At 44.0% G+C, this 20,611-nt stretch overlaps 3 protein-coding genes across 8 annotated transcripts in view; 2 read left to right on the top strand and 1 right to left on the bottom strand.

Moving 5' to 3' along the window:
- LOC110487917 (hyccin) overlaps positions 1–12,698 on the top strand; it is a 33,105-nt gene extending 20,407 nt beyond the window's left edge. For 2 of the 6 annotated variants that reach the window (XM_036970798.2, XM_090227546.1), the window contains exons 7-13: positions 228–323; positions 952–1,068; positions 1,388–1,475; positions 1,698–1,804; positions 2,055–2,113; positions 6,063–6,371; positions 9,194–12,698. In XM_036970798.2, the coding sequence (XP_036826693.2) occupies positions 228–323; positions 952–1,068; positions 1,388–1,475; positions 1,698–1,804; positions 2,055–2,113; positions 6,063–6,343 (748 nt within the window). In that variant the 3' untranslated portion in view covers positions 6,344–6,371; positions 9,194–12,698. The remainder of the gene's footprint in view (positions 1–227; positions 324–951; positions 1,069–1,387; positions 1,476–1,697; positions 1,805–2,054; positions 2,114–6,062; positions 6,372–9,193) is intronic. The other 4 variants (XM_090227547.1, XM_090227548.1, XM_036970796.2 and 1 more) reach the window with 2 other exon arrangements.
- Positions 12,699–12,813: 115 nt separating this feature from the next.
- Positions 12,814–17,419, top strand: LOC149970196 (mitochondrial import receptor subunit TOM7 homolog). Its single transcript, XM_090227544.1, has 3 exons — positions 12,814–13,285; positions 15,682–15,730; positions 15,935–17,419. Exons 1-3 carry the CDS (start codon positions 13,183–13,185, stop codon positions 15,948–15,950), a joined length of 168 nt encoding a protein of 55 aa, XP_090083670.1. The 5' UTR covers positions 12,814–13,182; the 3' UTR covers positions 15,951–17,419.
- A 14-nt stretch (positions 17,420–17,433) lies between these two features.
- Positions 17,434–19,851, bottom strand: il6 (interleukin 6 (interferon, beta 2)). Its single transcript, NM_001124657.1, is given in 5 exon segments — positions 17,434–18,066; positions 18,271–18,414; positions 18,703–18,813; positions 19,472–19,665; positions 19,756–19,851. Coding segments are annotated over 5 exon segments (660 nt in total). The 5' UTR covers positions 19,775–19,851; the 3' UTR covers positions 17,434–17,874.
- Positions 19,852–20,611: the final 760 nt, after the last annotated feature.

The following is a 20,611-nucleotide window of genomic DNA, read 5'->3' as shown; positions in this document are numbered from 1 at the left end:
TTAGTGGTTAGGAGTTATGGGTTAGTGGTTAGGAGTTATGGGTTAGTGGTTAGGAGTTATGGGTTAGTGGTTAGGAGTTATGGGTTAGTGGTTAGGGAAAAATAGGACTTTTAATGGGAATAAATGTTTTGGTCCCTACAAGGATAGTAAAACAAACGCCTCTGTGTGTGTCTGTGTGTGTGTGTGTGTCTCTGTGTGTGTGTGTGTCTCTGTGTGTGTGTGTGTAGGTTCGAGGTGCTGACCTTCCTGCTGCTGAGTTACAATGCGTCCCTCAGTTACATGTCCTCCTCCTCTCTGCAGTCCCTCTGCCAGCTCAGCTCCAGGTACCACAGATAATACGTCATGACCCTGCGCTGTTCTGCCATCAGGGAAAGTCCGTTCCCAACACGCACACACACACACACACACATTCCCACTCCCCATGCCAGCATCCGCTCAACTGATCCTCTTTAAGACTTGAGGGTGGAACTGAGCCAAGATACTACCACTTCCTAGAGAGGCTAGGACACACAGATCTCTCTCTGAGGACTACTTCATCTGCTGGCAGTGTGTTGAACACTGAGCTAAAGCCACTCAGAGGGGCGATCTGCTCACTACAGTTCTACTGGATAAGAACATGAATGCTGGCACCACTGTGGCCTTTAGGAACAGGGCTGCTTGAGGTCAATACATTTAGACACAAGTAATAGACCTCCTTGTCTTGTTCCAGAAACAACGTTTGCTTGCAAAACCTGCCAAAACATAGCAGTATACCTAGACTGGTATGGATTTTTCAAATCATAGTGCTCTTTGATAAAACAAAATACGCTGGCTGACACATTTCTCAAAGAGTGCCTTTGTGTCTCGGTTGGTTGACTCTATTCTCTGTACTGTGATTGGTTGACTGTATTCTTTATACCCTGATTGGTTGACCGATGGATGGTATTCTCTGCCCTGTGATTTGGTTAACAGGGTGTGTATCTGTGGTTTCCCACGACAACATTTGAGGAGGTATAAAGGTATCAGCTCTCGTCTGACCGTCACCTCTGAGTTCCTGGTTCAACTCGTCACTGGGATACACTACGCACTGTGAGAACACACACACCAGAGGAGGCTGGTGGGAAGAGCTGTAGGAGGACAGGCTCATTGTAATGGCTGGAATAGAATAAATAAAACGGTATCAAACATATTAAAACCACATGTTTTGACTCAGTTCCATTCATTCCATTCCAGCCATTACAATGAGCCTGTCCTCCTATAGCTCTTCCCACCAGCCTCCTCTGATACACACTAGCCCTAATCTCTGACCCCTGATATTAACCTTGACCCGGACCGTGTGTGTGTGTGTGTGTGTGTGTGTGTGTGTGTGTGTGTGTGTGTGTGTGTGTGTGTGTGTGTGTGTGTCCAGGTGTAATGGGGAGATGGACCTCGGTTCCAAGGCGCTGGATGATGTTCTGTACCGAGCTCAGCTAGAATTGTTCCCTGAAGCTCTACTGGTGGGTGACATCTCACACACACACACACACACACACACACCGGTGTGTGCCAGGACACTGACCTCTCCCATGGTGTTTGTGGGGTGCCAGTAATCCCAGTAGATTATTCAACGTTGAGATGTTAATCTGTAATCCTGAAGGCTGCTGCTGTGTCACACAGCTTCACAGCAGGCAGCGGTTGTTCAACAGTCGCGTTGTCAATGCCTAACATTGTGTGTTTAGGTGGGTAATGCCATCAAGTCCTCTCAACAGTGTGCAGCGCTAAAGTCTGGCGCTAGTAAAGAAGGAACTCGCATCATTCAGGTGGAGATGACTCCTACTTCCTCTAGGTATGTGATGTATAAACTCTATCGACACAGTTTTCATGTTTTCATCTATAGGTATAGTTTTGTAGATTCATCTTTTTTTGTGTGGACATTTTAATATATTGGATTTTGACATTTCATTCCATAACGGTATCATGTGCCAAGCTAGATCAATATTGTGTTTTTTATGGATGATGATTTTAAATGACGTTTCCTGTTTACCTGTTTTGAACTACTGATAATTGCCCCTCTGAATGTGCATTCTGTCCTGTAGGATCTCACGGAACGCAGTCACATCACTCTCTATCAGAGGACATCGCTGGAAGCGACATGGTAAGACACACAGGCACACAAACAGGACTGGATTTAGAAACACTATCCTAGTCTCAGTAGGGTATCTGATCTATTCTCTGTAGCTTGTCTAGTGATTAAAGACATTTCGTCTGTCTGTGTAGTGGCCTGTCTGTAGAACCATTAATGACTACTAATGAGAGTTTATCAGTTCTAGACCCTTCCCTTCCCATCCACACAGCTCTACTGACTACTGATGAGAGGTTATCCGCTCCAGACCCTTCCCATACACACAGCTCTACTGACTACTAATGAGAGGTTATCAGTTCTAGACCCTTCCCATCCACACAGCTCTACTGACTACTAATGAGAGGTTATCAGTTCTAGACCCTTCCCATACACACAGCTCTACTGACTACTAATGAGAGATTATCAGTTCTAGACCCTTCCCATCCACACAGCTCTACTGACTACTGATGAGAGGTTATCCGCTCCAGACCCTTCCCATCCACACAGCTCTACTGACTACTAATGAGAGGTTATCAGTTCTAGACCCTTCCCATCCACACAGCTCTACTGACTACTAATGAGAGGTTATCAGCTCCAGACCCTTCCCATCCACACAGCTCTACTGACTACTGATGAGAGGTTATCCGCTCCAGACCCTTCCCATACACACAGCTCTACTGACTACTAATGAGAGGTTATCAGCTCCAGACCCTTCCCATCCACACAGCTCTACTGACTACTGATGAGAGGTTATCCGCTCCAGACCCTTCCCATCCACACAGCTCTACTGACTACTAATGAGAGGTTATCCGCTCCAGGAGGAACTGGAGTTCATTACTTATCTATGTATTATTCACTACGTCACTGCTCATGTGTCTCCATATTGTCCTCTATACATTATCACTGTCAAATCAAATGTTTTTAGTCACATGCGCTGAATACAAGAAGTGTAGTAGACCTTACAGTGAAATGCTGATTACAACAGGTGTAGTAGACCTTACAGTGAAATGCTGAATACAACAGGTGTAGTAGACCTTACAGTGAAATGCTGAATACAACAGGTGTAGTAGACCTTACAGTGAAATGTTGAATACAACAGGTGTAGTAGACCTTACAGTGAAATGCTGAATACAACAGGTGTAGTAGACCTTACAGTGAAATGCTGAATACAACAGGTGTAGTAGACCTTACAGTGAAATGCTGAATACAACAGGTGTAGTAGACCTTACAGTGAAATGCTGAATACAACAGGTGTAGTAGACCTTACAGTGAAATGCTGAATACAACAGGTGTAGTAGACCTCACAGTGAAATGCTGAATACAACAGGTGTAGTAGACCTTACAGTGAAATGCTGAATACAACAGGTGTAGTAGACCTTACAGTGAAATGCTGAATACAACAGGTGTAGTAGACCTTACAGTGAAATGCTGAATACAACAGGTGTAGTAGACCTTACAGTGAAATGCTGAATACAACAGGTGTAGTAGACCTTACAGTGAAATGCTGAATACAACAGGTGTAGTAGACCTTACAGTGAAATGCTGAATACAACAGGTGTAGTAGACCTTACAGTGAAATGCTGATTACAACAGGTGTAGTAGACCTTACAGTGAAATGCTGAATACAACAAGTGTAGTAGACCTCACAGTGAAATGCTGAATACAACAGGTGTAGTAGACCTTACAGTGAAATGCTGAATACAACAGGTGTAGTAGACCTTACAGTGAAATGCTGAATACAACAGGTGTAGTAGACCTTACAGTGAAATGCTTACTTACAAGCCCTTAACCAACAATGCAGTTTCAAAAAAATACAGATAAGAATAAGAGATAAATAGTAACAAGTAGTTAGCAGCAGTAAAATAACATATTACTGATGCATTATCACTACCTATACAGTTGAAGTGGGAAGTTTACATACACTTAGGTTGTAGTCAGTAAAACTCGTTTTTCAACCACTCCACAAATTTCTTGTTGACAAACTATAGTTTTGGCAAGTCGGTTAGGACATCTACTTTGTGCATGACACAAGTATTTTTCCTACAAATGTTTACAGACACATTATCTAACTTATAATTCACTGTATCACAATTCCAGTGGGTCAGAAGTTTACATACATACATACATACATACATACATTAAGTTGACTGTGCCTTTAAACAGCACAGGGTAGCCTAGTGGTTAGAGTGTAGGGACGGCAGGTAGCCTAGTGGTTAGAGTGTAGGGACGGCAGGTAGCCTAGTGGTTAGAGAGTTGGACTAGTAACCAAAAGGTTGCAAGTTCAAATCCCCGAGCTGACAAATCTGTCGTTCTGCCCCTGAATAGGCTGTCATTGAAAATAAGAATTTGTTCTTAACTGACTAGTAAAATAAAGGTAAAAAAATAAAAAATTCTGATAGGCTAATTGACATAATTTAAGGCAGTTGGAGGTGTACCTGTGGATGTATTTCAAACTCAGTGCCTCTTTGCTTGACATCATGGGACAATATAAAGAAATCAGCCAAGACCTCAGAAAACAAATTCTAGACTTCCACAAGTCTGGTTCATCCTTGGGAGCAATTTCCAAATGCCTGAAGGTACCACGTTCATCTGTGCAAACAATAGTACGCAAGTACAAACACCATGGGACCACGCAGCCGTCAAACCGCTCGGGAAGGAGATGCGTTCTGTCTCCTAGAGATGAACGTACTTTGGTGCGAAAAGTGCGAATCAATCCCAGAACAACAGCAAAGGACCTTGTGAAGAGGCTGGACGAAACAGGTATCTAAAGTATCTATATACACAGTAAAACGAGTCCTATATCGACATAACCTGAAAGGCCGCTCAGCAAGGAAGAAGCCACTGCTCCAAATCCGCCATAAAAAAGCCAGACTATGGTTTGAAACTGCACATGGGGACAAAGATCATACTTTTTGAAGAAATGTCCTCTGGTCTGATTACACAAAAATAGAACTGTTTGGCCATAATGAGCATCCTTATGTTTGGAGGGTAATTTGGGATGCTTGCAAGCCGAAGAACACCATCCCAACCGTGAAGCATCATGTTGTGAGGGTGCTTTGCTGCAGGAGGGTCTGGTGCACTTCACAAAATAGATGGAATCATGAGGCAGGAAAATAATGTGGATATATTGAAGCAACATCTCAAGACATCAGTCAGCAAGTTAAAGCTTGGTCGCAAATGGGTATTCTAAATGGACAATGACCCAAATCATACTTACAAAATGGCTTAAGGACAACAAAGTCAGGTGTTGGAGTTGCCATCACAAAGCCCTGACCTCAATCCTACAGAAAATGTGTGGGCAGAACTGAAAAAGCGTGTGCGAGCAAGGAGGCCTACAAACCTGACTCAGTTACACCAGCTCTGTCAGAAGGAATGGGCCAAAATTCACCCAACTTATTGTGGGAAGCTTGTGAAAGGCTACCCGAAACGTTTGACCCAAATGAAACAATTTAATGGCAATGCTACCAAGCACTAATTCAGTGTATGTAAACTTCTGACCCACTGGGAATGTGATGAAAGAATTAAAAGCTGAAATAAATAATTCTCTCTACTATTATTCTGACATTTCACATTCTTTAAAATAAAGTGGTGATCCTAACTGACCTAAGACAGGGAATTTTTACCAGGATTAAATGTCAGTGCCTATACGTGCTCACTGTCTATACATGAGCACTGTCTATACATGAGCACTGTCTATACATGAGCACTGTCTATACATGAGCACTGTCTATACATGATCACTGTCTATACATGATCACTGTCTATACATGAGCACTGTCTATACATGAGCACTGTCTCATCTTTTTGCATAGTTGACTGTATTATTATACAGGCGTGTACATTATCACTGTCTGCATGTGCATTATCACTATACTCTGTATACTTTGTGATCATAATTTTATTTTTTTTGCCATCATATTTATTTTACTGTCTGTGTTTGTGTGTCTGTCTCATATCTGTGTCCCCATCTCCATGACCCCAGAGTCCCAGGAGGTCAGTGTAGACAGTGACCTGGCGGCCCCTGGAGGTCAAGGGTCATCCATCCCAGAGATCAGTGTGACGATGCCCAATGGAGACTCTCTGCGACCACGTGACCCCCGACCATTAACCCAGCCCGAGCCGGAGCCGCTGGGGTCAGCCTCAGAGGTCAGCCCCACCCACGACCTCAGTCTTAGAGGTCAAGAGGTCAGGAGGCAGAAGTCTGTGAGGCGATTGGTGGACGAGGGTTCTGGGCCCGCCTCCGCAGGGAGGGCCCAGTACTAAGACCCTCCCCATCCCCGGGGTAACCTAGGTAACAGTGTGTGGAGGCATGGTCTTGTCTAAGCATGACGGCTGATTGGTTTGCTGACTAACTTTTGCCGTGCGGCGTTGCCTCTCCTGATATCTACAGTACCAGTCAAAAGTTTGTATTTTTACTATTTTCTACATTGTAGAATAACAGTGAAGACATCAAAACTATGAAAAAACACATGGAATCTTGTAGTAACCAAGAAAGTGTTAAACAAATCAAAATATGTTTTATATTTGAGGTTCTTCAAAGTAGCCACCCTTTGCTACTTGATGACAGCTTTGCATACTCTTGGCATTCTCTCAACCAGCTTCATGAGGTAGTCACCTGGAATGCATTTCAATTAATAGGTGTGCCTTGTTAAAAGTTAATTTGTGGAATTTATTTTCTTAATGCGTTTGAGCCAATCAGTTGTGTTGTGACATGGTAGTGGTGGTATACAGGAGGTAGCCCTATTTGGTAAAAGACCAAGTCCATATTATGGCAAGAAAAGCTCAAATAAGCAAAGAGAAATGACAGTCCATCATTACTTTAAGACATGATGGTCAGTCAATCCGTAAAACTATGAAAGTTTCTTCAAGTGCAGTCGCAAAAACCAAGCGCAATGATGAAACTGTCTCTCATGACGACCACCACAGGAAAGGAAGACCCAGAGTTACCTCTGCTGCAGAGGATAAGTTCATTAGAGTTTCCAGCCTCAGAAATTTCAGCCCAAATAAATGCTTCAGAGCTCAAGTAACAGACGCATCTCAACATCAACTGTTCAGAGGAGACTGCGTGAATCAGGCCTTTATGGTCGAATTGCTGCAAAGAAACCACTACTAAAGGACACCAATAAGACGAAGAGACTTGCTTGGGCCAAGAAACACGAGCAATGGACATTAGACTGGTGGAAATCTGTCCTTTGGTCTGAGTTCAAATTTTAAATGTTTGGTTCCAACCGCCGTGACTTTGTGAGACACAGTGTTGGTGAACTGATGATCTCCGCATGTGTGGTTCCCACTGTGAAGCATGGAGGAGGAGGTGTGATGGTGTGGGGGTGCTTTACTGGTGACACTGTCTGTGATTTATTTAGAATTCAAGGCACACTTAACCAGCATGGCTACCACAGCATTTGGCAGTGATACGCCATCCCATCTGGTTTGTGCTTAGTCCCACTATCATTTGTTTTTCAACAGGACAATGACCCAACACACCTCCAGGCTGTGTAAGGGCTATTTGACCAGGAATGAGAGTAATGGGAGTGATGCATCAGATGACCTGGCCTCCACAATCACCCAAACTCAACCCAATTGAGATGTTTTGGGATGAGTTAGACCGCAGAGGGAAGGAAAAGCAGCCAACAAGCATATGTGGGAGTCTCCTTTAAAGACTGTTGGAAAGCATTCCTCATGAAGCTAGTTGAGAGAATGCTAAGAGTGTGCAAAACTGTCATCAAGACAAAGTTTATTTTTTGGGGTTACGACTTGATTCCAAATGTGTTATTTCATAGTTTTGATGTCTTCAGTGTTATTCTACAATGAGGACAATAGTAAAAATAAAGAGAAACCCTAGTTGTTACTGTATGTCCTCCGGTCTCTTTCTTCTTCCTCACCCTCTCCATCCATTCTCCCTCTGTTCTCCATTCACTGGTGAAGGAAGTTTGGTGTGTGTGTGCATGTGCGTGCGAGGTATTTTGGTCTCTAAAACGCCTTGCTCCAACACATCACTGGGTTGCCGGGGGTGACAGACTGCTCTCTTCTGATTGGTTAGCTGTAGCAGCTGAGGAGGATAGGCAGCTCTGGATTGGCCATTAGGTCACTGTGCTCATCAAATCAGAAAGGGGTTCTATCTAGTTTGCCCATACTGGCAGTCTCTTGCCCAGATGTTGTAAGGTTTTTATTTAGTATTCATTTCAGTTTTTATAACAGTTCAGTTTTATTGAAGGACCTGCCTATCTGTCCGTCTGCTAGTAGATAGTAGATGGTAGTGTGTGTGTGTGTGTGTGTGTGTGTGTGTGTGGTGGGTATGCGTTTTGCTTTCTACTACTCCTGCTGCCCAGACCTCTGCCTGTTGCTGGCCTCTGATAACTGGTGATACCTGATAAGTTAACTGATCACAGTACTAACTGCTATCACACAGTAGTACAGCTGAATGGCAACCAGTGCTTGAAGTGGAATGTAAAAAAGGTGCTCTCTCTCTCCTTCTTTCTCGCTCTCCCTCCTCTTTCTCGCTCGCTCTCCCTCCTTCTCTTTCTCGCTCGCTCTCCCTCCTTCTCTTTCTCGCTCCCTCTCCCTCCTTCTCTTTCTCGCTCGCTCTCCCTCCTTCTCTTTCTCGCTCCCTCTCCCTCCTTCTCTTTCTCGCTCCCTCTCTTTCTCGCTCCCCCTCCTTCTTTCTCGCTCTCCCTCCTTCTCTTTCTCACTCGCTCTCCCTCCTTCTCTTTCTCGCTCGCTCGCTTGCTCTCCCTCCTTCTCTTTCTCCCTCCTTCTCTTTCTCGCTCTCTCCCTCCTTCTCTTTCTCGCTCTCTCCCTCCTTCTCTTTCTCGCTCTCCCTCCTCTTTCTCGCTCTCTCCCTCCTTCTCTTTCTCGCTCTCCCTCCTTCTCTTTCTCGCTCTCCCTCCTTCTCTTTCTCGCTCTCCCTCCTTCTCTTTCTCGCTCTTCCTCCTTCTCTTTCTCGCTCTCCCTCCTTCTCTTTCTCGCTCTCCCTCCTTCTCTTTCTCGCTCTCCCTCCTTCTCTTTCTCACTCTCCCTCCTTCTCTTTCTCGCTCTCCCTCCTTCTCTTTCTCGCTCTCCCTCCTTCTCTTTCTCGCTCTCCCTCTTTCTCGCTCTCCCTCCTTCTCTCGCTAGATGCAGTGGATTTGGGTTCCCCGGACGAGTTGATGGATATCTCGGAAGTGGATGAAGGGGTGTGGCCTAAAAGAGGGTCCGGCCCGGACTACCTGACTCCGCCCACCATCACTATCAGCAACAGTATCACCCCTGGGGTGGGAGGGACCAAGACAGGAAGCAGGAAGTGGCATTTAGGTGGACGGTCGCATAAGGAGAAGGAGACTTGTACTCCAGGGGGGAAGGCTTTGATCGAGAACCTGGATCTGTCAATCAAACGTCTGACGCTGACGTCCAGCCAATCGGTGCCCAAGGGGCCGACCCATAGCGCTCTGAGCAGCCTATCGCGTACAGCCAGCGCCGTGTTCTCCCGCTCCTTCGAAGGAAACAACACTGGAGGTAATCGTGGTAACCCAGAGGCTGGCCGCTATTCATGCAGTGGCAGTCTACAGGAGGAGGAGCTAGGCTATATAAGCCCCTCCCACACCCAGCGCTCGCCAAGCATCAGGGTGCACTTTAGGAGTGACCTGTGAACCCTGATATTTAACCCTTGACTTCTCACCACCCACCTAAACCCTCTGACCCCATGCCTTTTGATCTGGACTCCCAGCCTGCCAGTGGGACTGGAACCCAAACTCATTAACACATGCCCTCCCTTCTTTCCTCTCCACACCATTCTTCATCTCCCCCACCTCTTCTTCTCCAGTAGGACAGCTTCCCACCTCCAAAGGCCGGCTCCTCTCCTCCCCCTCCTCTCTCCCCAAAGCAAGAGCCTGGTGTGAGAGAGCCGGGACCCTGGGTCCAGCCCTCATCCCTGGAGTTACTGAACCACCCCCCCTGGTGGTAACTAGACAGAACTGCAGACTGGACAGAGTGACTCACTACAACTGTTTTTGTAAAAGGTTTGGAAATTGAGTATTTAAAAAAAAAACTCCTGTTTGTCCTGCTTGACTTTCCATACATCCCTCCTGACCATTGTGTGTGTGTGTGTGTGTGTGTGTGTGTGTGAGAATGAATAGGAGAGTTTAGAGCCCCCAACCCCTTCCACTCTGCACCCCAATGGTAATCCTGTACTCCTACCCATCATGCACTAGGGTTTGAACAACCCCAACACAACGCCAAGTTCACACTCCTGTTGCCATAGCATCCCACGAAACGATTAAACGACAGATTGCTAAATTGTAGAAACCCCCCCCCCCCAAAATGATGAATGTTGTAAATGTCTGAATAGTATTGATTGATGTTATCCTATTAGAAGCAATATTTTCTCACTGATCTCATCAATAAACAAGCTTATTGGGGTTTGTGTGTTTCAGATCAATAAGTTGATTGGGGTGGATTTGTTTTGATGATGTATGAACTGTTTTTGTAAACTGTGGTATGTTCCAATGACGAAGAGAGAGACTAGGGTTTTTGTAAAGATACACTCTGCAATATGACACCACCATCAAGTGTAACGGTGGATCCCAAACCCTCACCCCAGCCAACTCGCTTGGAGGACCCTCCGTTTGTCACATGTTGCTTTCAAAAGAGTGGCGAGGGTGACGTCCAGAGAATGGCGAGCGAGGGATCCCTGAACCCATCGACTTCGGGACACGCTCGTGGCTTGACCGACGTAATTCATGGTCCACATTTTAAATAATAAAATGAGCATGACATTTTAAATGAACAAATCCCCCTGTTGTTTTAAAAGATGTATAAACCTCAGTAACAGTTCAATGTTTCATTTGTGAGGTTTTTCATCTGTTACATGTGTCAAATCAGGCAAACAAACAACTGCAAAGGGACTTATAATTGGGCACGCCGCTCAAATTGCAAACATATCATGGTGTGTGTCGGGATAGCACTTCGCACTGCAGCCTTGCTGGCTTGGCCAACGTGGCTCTCCGAGGGTCTAATTAGCCCCTACCCCCTTGATTAATTTTCACTCCCTCAGCTTTGGGACACTTGTGCATACAGTATGGCAGAGGCATGTGTGAACACTCAAATGAAGGGAGTGATTCAGCTTATGTAGTAGCAGGAAGTCACCCCACCGTGTATGCTGATGTCATATTGCAGAGTCGACCTTTTAACTGTGGTGTTCTATGTACAGCAGACCAAGTCCGGTTATAAATGTGGCATTTTCCTACGAGACAGATAGTTGTTGTTTTAGCAGTGTTGAATCCCTTCAGTGTTAAAGCACAAGAAGACCCAACCCTGCACGACCACCATCCCAAACATACCCTGGGCTTAGGAGGAGTGGCTATAGGGGCGTAGGAGGAGTAGCTATAGGGGCGGCTAGGGAGGAGGGGCTATAGGTGCTAGGGAGGAGCGGTTATAGGGGCGGCTAGGAAGGAGCAGATATAGGGGCGTAGGAGGAGTGGCTATAGGGGCGTAGGAGGAGTGGCTATAGGGGCGTAGGAGAAGTGGCTTTAGGGGCGGCTATAGGGGCTAGGGAAGAGTGGCTATAGCTGCTAGGGAGGAGCGGTTAGGGAGGAGCTGCAATAGGGGCTAGGGAGGAGCTGCAATAGGGGCTAGGGAGGAGCTGCTATAGGGGCTAGGGAGGAGCGGCTATAGGGGCTAGGGAGGAGCGGCTATAGGGGCGGCTAGGGAGGAGTGGCTATAGGGGTGGCTATAGGGGCGTTAGAGGACTGGCTAGGGAATTTGGAGTAGGCCTATTCAAGCTAGGGTTGATCTTTATTGATTGATTGGTCTTTTAATTGATTTGTTCTCTGGTCTATCATAACCTGCTTTATAATGTAATACACACAAATAACACCCTTGAGGAGAGGTGTACTGCTGACTAGCAGAACAAAGTCAAAGTCACATTCTTCTCCATTTTGGTGGCAATAAAGTTCACTGCGGTAAAGATTGAGAGAAGTTTTGGGAGCATAGAAATAGAATGAATTGAAAAGACTTGGAAGCTCTAACCCTGGCAATTTGGCTGGTAAATTCATGGATACACTTGCAATGGCTGCCTGGTATTGTAACGCAATATTTTTCAAAGTAATGTAGAATGTTCATTTAAATTGTTAACTATGTGGCTCATGCAATGAAATGTATTTTTTTGTAATGTCAGTTGAGTTTAAACAAATCACAGCACATATTGATGTTTACACTTCCTGCTTTTACTTCATGCTTTGCACATATGGGTACACTTGCAATGGCCACTAGTCCATCCATTTTGCCATCATTGACTTGAATGGTGACATCTGTTCTATTCATTCTATTTCTATGATTAGGACTCCGTAGATCAGACAGAACACTGTTTCCTACTGGAGATCTGAATGCAGAATAAAGTCTGCCCCTCTGGAACCTTTGTGTTCTAGAACCAGTGTTCTATCAGTCCCAGAGTTCTGTCCGTCAGTGTTCTAGATCTGTTTTATATTCATATGGTGGAACAATAACAATCATGTTTCTGTATTCTGTTTTATAGTATGTCATGAATCTGTACATATTGATGGACTTCAATTGTTTGGGATTTTCTGTCTGAAGATAACTCACTGATAGAGATACTCTGTCTGAGAATAAAGTATTTCTATATTTCTGTTGCTGTTCTTCATCATACATATGCAAGCACAAACACACACTCATCCTCACTCAGGAGATGACATGACGGGCCTAGTTCTCAAACCCAGACATCTGAGTGAAAGTTTGCAGCCAGTTTGTGTATGTATGTTATCAGCATGCATATTTCAGTATGTATTATGTTAATTTTAAGCTTTGTAATGTTCAGAAGAACATTAGTATGAGGAGTTTGCTTGGAGCTAATCTCACATGGAAAGGTGCACGTGTAAACGGCGAAGTGACAATTTTCGGGAGAATTGGGTAACGAGAACTGGGTAGCGAGATTAGTTTGGAGCAGAAACATTTGCGCCCACAAAGTGGCGCTCGTCACAATTGTGATTGTACCAACTGTCGCAAAAAGCAAACCTTTCTGCCTTGCTTTACGGCCAAGCTTCCTCCGTCGACTTCCTCTTTTTCACGTCCTTGAGGGAATCAGTGAACCTGCTAGATACCTGCAAAGTACCATGGCGAAGTTCAGCAAGGAGACCAAACAACGCCTGCAGACGGTATTCCAGACCGGACAGTTCGTCATCCGCTGGGGTTTCATCCCCACGGTGCTCTATCTGGGTTAGTACGGGGCTAGCTGATTAGCTTAGCATGCTACCAGTTTGGTTTCCGGGGGCCTAGAATAGGCTTACAATGTGCACCCCAGACCGAGTTTGGGAAACGCTGAGCTGTGGCTCACAGTGGCGTGTTATCATAGTCAGGGGTGTAAATGGGGAAATTAAACCAGAGACAGACCGACCCTGAATTAACCCAGGTATGCCCCAGCTGTCAAAGGAAAGTAGTTTGCAAAACGCACATTGGGACTCATCGTGTTGAGCCTTAGTTTAAGTGGGTGTGGTGTGCGCGCGCTGGAGTAGCTGCGGTAACAGTGCTGTGGCAGAAGCGTTCGGGGTCAAATGGTCGGCTGTACGCTACTGTTTTTCTTTGCGTGTGTGTGCTTGTACGGTGTTATAGGAGAAATCAGATTCATGATCCCCCACGGGAGTATCCAACCTTTTTTAAATTTATTTAGCTAGTTTCACTTGACAGCAGGGGCGTACCTGGTTTCACTTCCCCATTCACGCCCCTAGCTATGATAACTGACCACTGTGAGCCACAGCTCAGAGTTTCCCAAATTCGGTGCTGGGGACCCCATGGTTTGCAAATTTGGGTGTTTTGCCTTAGCACTACACCGTGATGAGTTGATCATTTGAATCAACTGTGTGGTACCAGGGCAAAAAAACTGAATATGCACCCCTTGGAGTCCCCAGGACCGAGTTTGGGAAAAGTCTTCACTAGCTGGTTTAGCTATTATTTCGACAGGAAATCCCTTTGTCAGGCTACGGCCATAAATCTCCATAAATGTGGGCTGCGTGGCTTCGCTAACTGTAAGAGGAAACACGTACTGATCATGCAATTCCAACCGCATGCAGTGGTGGCGTAACACAAACGAGCTTCCCCTAACTCGAATTTGTGAATATTAAACAGATGTCAAGGAGGAGGGAGCCTAACTCAACCTACCACCTCCCTTTCGTTTTTGTTGTTGTTGCTACTTTGAAGAATCTCAAATATAAAATATATTTTAATTTAACACTTTTTTTTTTTTTTGGTTACAACATGATTCCATATGTGTTATTTCATTGCTTTGATATCTTCACTATTATTCTACAATGTAGAAAATTAAAGAACAACCCTGGAATGAGTAGGTGTGTACGGACTGGTTGACTGGTGCTGTATATGTCATTGTTATTGGTTGCAAGAATTTTGTATAATTGAACAATTCTAAGTTCTGAATCCGGTATCATTTTGTGTATCAGTTCACAAACCATGTGCCACGAAATTGGTACATCAAATCTCTTCCCAACTATTTAGCAATCTATATGGCACAGCTGTCAATTTATTGGTTTTGACATGAAACTGCACCACTCCTTTCCAAGTGTCCCCCTCTCCCCTCTAGGTGCTAGCTGAGGGTTGTGTGTGGGTGCACAATGACTTGTAATTTAGAGAATAGTGTAGAATGCACATTGCTATTGGGTATCATCAAGTTTGATTCCCACAGTGCATCTCTCATGGCTAATGTTTTGTTACCAGACCAGTAGTTCTATTTAGGTCTGGAGTGGATACAGCTTCTCTGGGAGCGAGATAGTTACACTGGGGAACCTCTGAGTGTCTGCCACAAGCTAGCATGTCTACACAGTACACACACACACACACACACACACTATCTTCAGAGAACTTGATGAGAAACCCGGAATTTTTGCAGTGTCAGGAATGAGAATGGTGATGCAATGTGGCATGAATGAATGGAGTGAATGAATATGGTTGCAGAAATATAGAAATGTAACTTATGATGACACACTGAGTTTCACAAGCTAGCTGTCCATTCTTAAAACACGGTTACTATTCTCTTATCCCCTCACGACAGTCGGTAACGGCTGTTAGAGAGACAAACATTTCCAGACAGTTGTAGATGTTGATTCTCCACCGTTGGTTCACACCCAGCAAGTGACTGCTTTTAGCCGTTTGTCTTTTAGTTATTAGGGGAGTCAGTTCCAACATTGTTTCCTTCCCTGACATCTCTACTTGTCCACAGGGACAACTGCTGGCCAGGAGAAAAGGGGGAGAGGGAAACAGGAGGAAAGCGAGAGATTGGGGTGGAGAAAGAGAGCGGGGTTGAGGAAGGGACAGGAAGTAGGGGAAATCCAGACTCTGCCTGCCCGATGGTCTGGAATGTTATGACGCTTCAAGTGTTGGTTACGCAACACCCATGTTCACCCCTTCTCAGGAACACGCTACTGATGCTAGTAAACTACATGGCCACGTTTGAGTCAGAGGAAATGGAGACGGTTTTATTGGAGAACAGCTCAGATAGTACTAGATGTTACGCAGGCTTTGGAAAAACGAAGCTCAGGAATGCAACTAATATCTCTTCAACAATTTGCTTCTCTCCATCTCTGCTCATTGTTTTTGATTGACAGGTTTTGCTCGTGGCGGGGATCCTGGAATGCCTGAGCCAAACATTCTAAGGTATGCTGTGTGTCTGTCTGTGTGTCTTTGTCTGGGGTTTGGCCTCCTGATATAGGGAATACTGTTCCATGGATCTGGTCAAAGTAGGGCACTATATAGGGAATAGTGTTCCATGGATCTGGTCAAAGTAGGGCACTATATAGGGAATAGGGAGCTGTACCATTCAGACGAAGATGACCTCTGACCTTGTTTTCTCTCTTCCAGTCTGCTGTGGGGCTGAGAACAACCCTGACCTGGCCAATCACCTCATCCAACTGTGGTCATGTGACTCCCAGCTGTCACCACAGAAACGGACGCCATCTTACCCTCACCAATTTCTATATGGCTAATATATTATAGGTTGGATGGAACTTTCATTGTCACGTCGCTCAGGTTACGTCGGAAACATGAAGCTCTGAATGATCCTCTCATTCTGAAATGCCCAATGGCGTGATGGACATCTTATTCTGAAACAGGTCCTTTATTGTGACCAATGTTTCTCTATTGTTTGGTTTCCTCTCTGTTTGGGAACATGTAAAAACCTCTATCTTGTCATTTGTTCATGGATCTGTGTTTGTGTGTTTTACTTGAAATGATCCTATATAAAAATGTCTGCCTGTTGGTTAAAAGTGGACCTGAGTTTCTCTATAAATCACCTTTTGAGAGATGACTGTGTGTGATTCACTGGTTGGTCAATTCACCAACCAATCAGTGGAATTAATGTTTTGTTGTGATGACAACGTGAATAACCATCTGGTTGAAACTACAGTATCAGTCACGTTTGGACACACCTACTCATTCAAGACTTTCTATTTTTACTATTTTCAGACATCTCAAATTTGGACTCATCAGACCCATTGACAGATTTCTACCAGTCTAATGTCCATTGCTCGTGTTTCTTGTCCCAAGCAAGTCTCTTCTTTTTATTAGTGTCCTTTAGTCGTGGTTTCTTTGCAGCAATTCAATCACGAAGATCTGATTCACACAGTCTCCTCTGAACAGTTGATGTTGAGATGTCTGTTTCTTGAAGCATTTATTTGGGCTGCAGTTAACTCTAATGAACTTATCCTCCAGCAGAGGTAACTCTGGGTCTTCCTTTCCTGTGGCGGTCCTCATGAGAGACAGTTTCATCATAGCGCTTGATGGTTTATTGCGACTGCACTTGAAGAAACTTTAAAAGTTCTTGAAATGTTCCTGATTGACCTTCATGTCTTAAAGTAATGATGGACTCATTTCTCTTTGCTTATTTGAGCTTTTCTTGCCCATAATATGGACTTGGTCTTTTACCAAATAGGGCTATCTTCTGTATACCACCACTACCATGTCACAACACAACTGATTGGCTCAAACGCATTAAGAAGGAAAGAAATTCCCCAAATTAACTGTTAACAAGGCACACCTGTAAATTGAAATGCATTACAGGTGACTGACTACCTCATGAAGCTGGTTGAGAGAATGCCAAGCGTGTGAAAAGCTGTCATCAAGTCTAAGGGTGCCTACTTTGAAGAATCTTAAATATACATTTGTTTAATCATTTTTTGGTTACTACATGATTCCATATGAGTTATCTCATGGTTTTGATGTCTACACTATTATTCACTATATTGTAGAAAATAGTAAAAAATAAAGAAAAACCCCGGATTGAGTAGGTCTGTCCAAACTTTGACTGGTACTGCATGTTCAGTAAATAAACAACACAGGAGCAACACATTTCTATATTATTTGAGACCATTTATTATTCATTGTTGTATCCACAACATCACAGTGTGTCCAACATGTAGTCACTGATGTACTGTTAACGCATTTTGAGATGCATTCAATTCTGTGCTTGAAATCCATCAACAGCCATGTCATCATTAGAAAAATACATTCAGAGTCCATTTGTATGGAAATAAATAACTCTTTGCTTTAAAAAATATATATATATTTTTTTATCTGAGGCACAAAGCTTCTCAAGATCAAATGAATGAATCTGATTAAATAAAATAAATTAATTAAATGCATTTCATCTCAACCATAAATATTTTGATCATTTTCAAGTTCAGTCAAGTGTTACATTCTATAAATAAATCAAAAGAAACCCGTTGTGTTAGAGAATAAGACACTGCAAGTTTCTGTTCCAGGCCTGATATAACACATCTATGCCCATAGCAGTGTTGTCATGGTTACTGGAAGTCTTTGCCCCTCTTTCCCATGCGGCGGAGGGCTCTCTTGGTGTCAACCAGGAAGTTACGTAGCTCCCTAAGGATGGCGTGAACGCTGGTCTTCCTCTCCCACTCTGTCCCCGTAGACACCTCACCCAGAACACGCTTCCTCTCACTGGCAGACAGGTCCTCCACTACCTCAGCAACCTTCATCTTGAGAGAGAGCGAGAGAGATACACTACGTTAGGTCAATCTGTGTGCCACAAGACTGCTAAACCTTAGGCATCTGAATGAATCACATTCTGGGAAATCGGCTCATGGACCACAATGAAAGGACATTTTTTCTTTTTTCAATGATATTTAAGCAGTATTCCAATATAATATAACACTTTTATATTACATATTACTATTACATACCTGGTCTTTGACCAGCCCTATCAGCACAGTGGTCTGGTGTGTGACAGAGGGGAGTAGGGTTGATTGAGGGTATTCAGCCTTAACGTGCTGAAGAAGAAGCTGGTACACTTGCAGACCCCGACTGATCTCCTGCAGACATGCCTCCTATAGGAGAGAAGACAACAAACACCATTAATCAATTAGTCACATTTTATTTCAACTCCCCGGGGCTTAGATTCTAGAAGGAAGACAACGAGGAACAAGGCTCAGACTGTCAGACAATAAAGATATCTGCATGTTGCTACTTAGTCCATCTGCTTCTGCCATTTAAATGCCTCTTTTTCAGGTAGGGGATTTTTCATTTTGATCACAAAAGGAATATCTTGGCTTCATTATTTGGACTGAATTCCAGACACAGGTCAGGGACATTTATTCATTGATCTCCATCTTTACCTTGTTGGAGGTGGAGCAAAGAGTCTTGGAGAGGTGTGGGGGGGTGGATGGGACCTGGTGCTGTGAGAACGATGAAATCTCTTCCACGGGCTTCTGAAACTCCTCCACAAACTACAGAGGTGGAAAAAGTACCCAATTGTCATACTTAAGTAAAAGTAAAGATACCTTAATAGAAAATTACTCAAGTAATACTACTTGAGTAAAAGTCTAATAGTATTTGGTTTTAAATATATTTAAGTATCAAAAGTAAAAGTACAAGTATAAATAATTTAAAATGACTTATATTTAAGCAAACCAGATGGCACAATGTTCTAGTTTTTTAAATTTTACAGATAGCTAGGGGCACACGCCAACATTCATAATTTACAAATGAGCCATTTGTGTTGTGATAAGAGGCAGTAGGGATGAACAGGGATGTTCTCTTAAGTGTGAATTGGACAATTGTCCTGTCCTTCTAAGCATTCAACATGTAACAAGTACTTTTGGGCGTCAGGGAAATGTATGGAGTAAAAAGTATATGCTTTTCTTTAGGAATGTAGTGAAGCAAAAGTTGTCATAAATAGTAAAGTAAAGTACAGATACCCAAAAAAAACTACTGAAGTAGTACTTTAGAGTATTTTTACTTTACACCACTGACAAACTACAACACAAGGACGAATAAAAGTTGTATTTTTCAGATTGGTTTAATTTATTATGTTCCATGTTAGTAGGCCTGTTGTTGTTTTCAACTATAACGGTCAACATTTTTAACACATCTAAAACAACTCACCTGTTGGTTCCGCAAGGTGGTTACCTCGTGAACGAGCATCTTGATCATTTTCTCCCACTTCGGGGGCGCGCCCGTTTCACCGTCTGTCCCGAGCTCCTCTCCTGAGGTCCATCCGGAGGTCATGAGCTCAGAGAGCGCGCTGGGCACTGGATTCCCCTTAACTAACACCACGAGCGCCGAGAGGAGTGAGAGATCTGAAAGGAGGGGAAGAGGAGAACAAGTGAGTGATAAAATACAAAAATGCGACCAGGGAGAACGGCAGATTAGTGTGACGTCAGACGTACAGCGTGTAGAAGAATTCATGTTCCAGCTAATTGTTTGTAGGCTCTGTGTCCAGTGATGCTCCTGACTGATGATGAAGTTGGTAGACTACTTGTTTTGTCAGACTGATGCTGCATGCCCCAGCATTTATATTCTTACACATCACAGGGGTTTCCTCTTCTCCTCCCCCTAGCCCTCCTCCCCCTATTCTGTTCTCTTCTTTAGCATCTTTCCATCATTATCAGTCAGACATGTTGGATACTTCCTGAATGGCACCCTATTACAGACTAATATCTCTCCATTAGAGACTTCCTGTAGTCATATATTTGTGAATGTGTCCCAAAAGGTACCTATTCTCTACTTAGTGCGCTATTTTTGACTGGAGCCCTGGTAAAAAAAAGTAGTGTACTATGTAGGGAATAGGTGTCATTTGGGACATAGAGGGACACAGACAAAATAATGACTACAGGAAGTCTCATATGGAGAGATAGTAGTCCGTTGTCATATAACCTGTCATGTAACGCAGGTCAGTAGGTCTCTCTACTCTGGTCCATGGAACACCTCAAATAGGTATCAGGCCTATCTAGAATGCAGGGTTGGGGGAGTTCTCTCAATTCATCCCAGATAACAGTTAGTTCAGGGTTGGGGGAATTCTCTCAATTCATCCCAGATAACAGTTAGCTCAGGGTTGGGGGAGTTCTCTCAATTCATCCCAGATAACAGTTAGTTCAGGGTTGGGGGAGTTCTCTCAATTCATCACAGATAACAGTTAGTTCAGGGTTGGGGGAATTCTCTCAATTCATCCCAGATAACAGTTAGCTCAGGGTTGGGGGAGTTCTCTCAATTCATCCCAGATAACAGTTAGCTCAGGGTTGGGGG

Source organism: Oncorhynchus mykiss, chromosome 30, assembly GCF_057628025.1.
Source record: "Oncorhynchus mykiss isolate SJ-2025 chromosome 30, ASM5762802v1, whole genome shotgun sequence".
Lineage (NCBI taxonomy): Eukaryota > Metazoa > Chordata > Actinopteri > Salmoniformes > Salmonidae > Oncorhynchus > Oncorhynchus mykiss.
Note: the sequence above shows the minus strand (reverse complement) of the source record. Positions and strands in the feature narration are given on the sequence as shown.

Excerpts from the sequence above, each read along its gene's own strand:
- LOC149970196 (XM_090227544.1), top strand. The coding sequence starts at position 13,183 with ATGGCGAAGTTCAGCAAGGAGACCAAACAACGCCTGCAGACGGTATTC. Across the intron at positions 13,286-15,681 it reads CCCCACGGTGCTCTATCTGG|GTTTTGCTCGTGGCGGGGAT; the intron begins GTTAGTACGGGG and ends TTTGATTGACAG.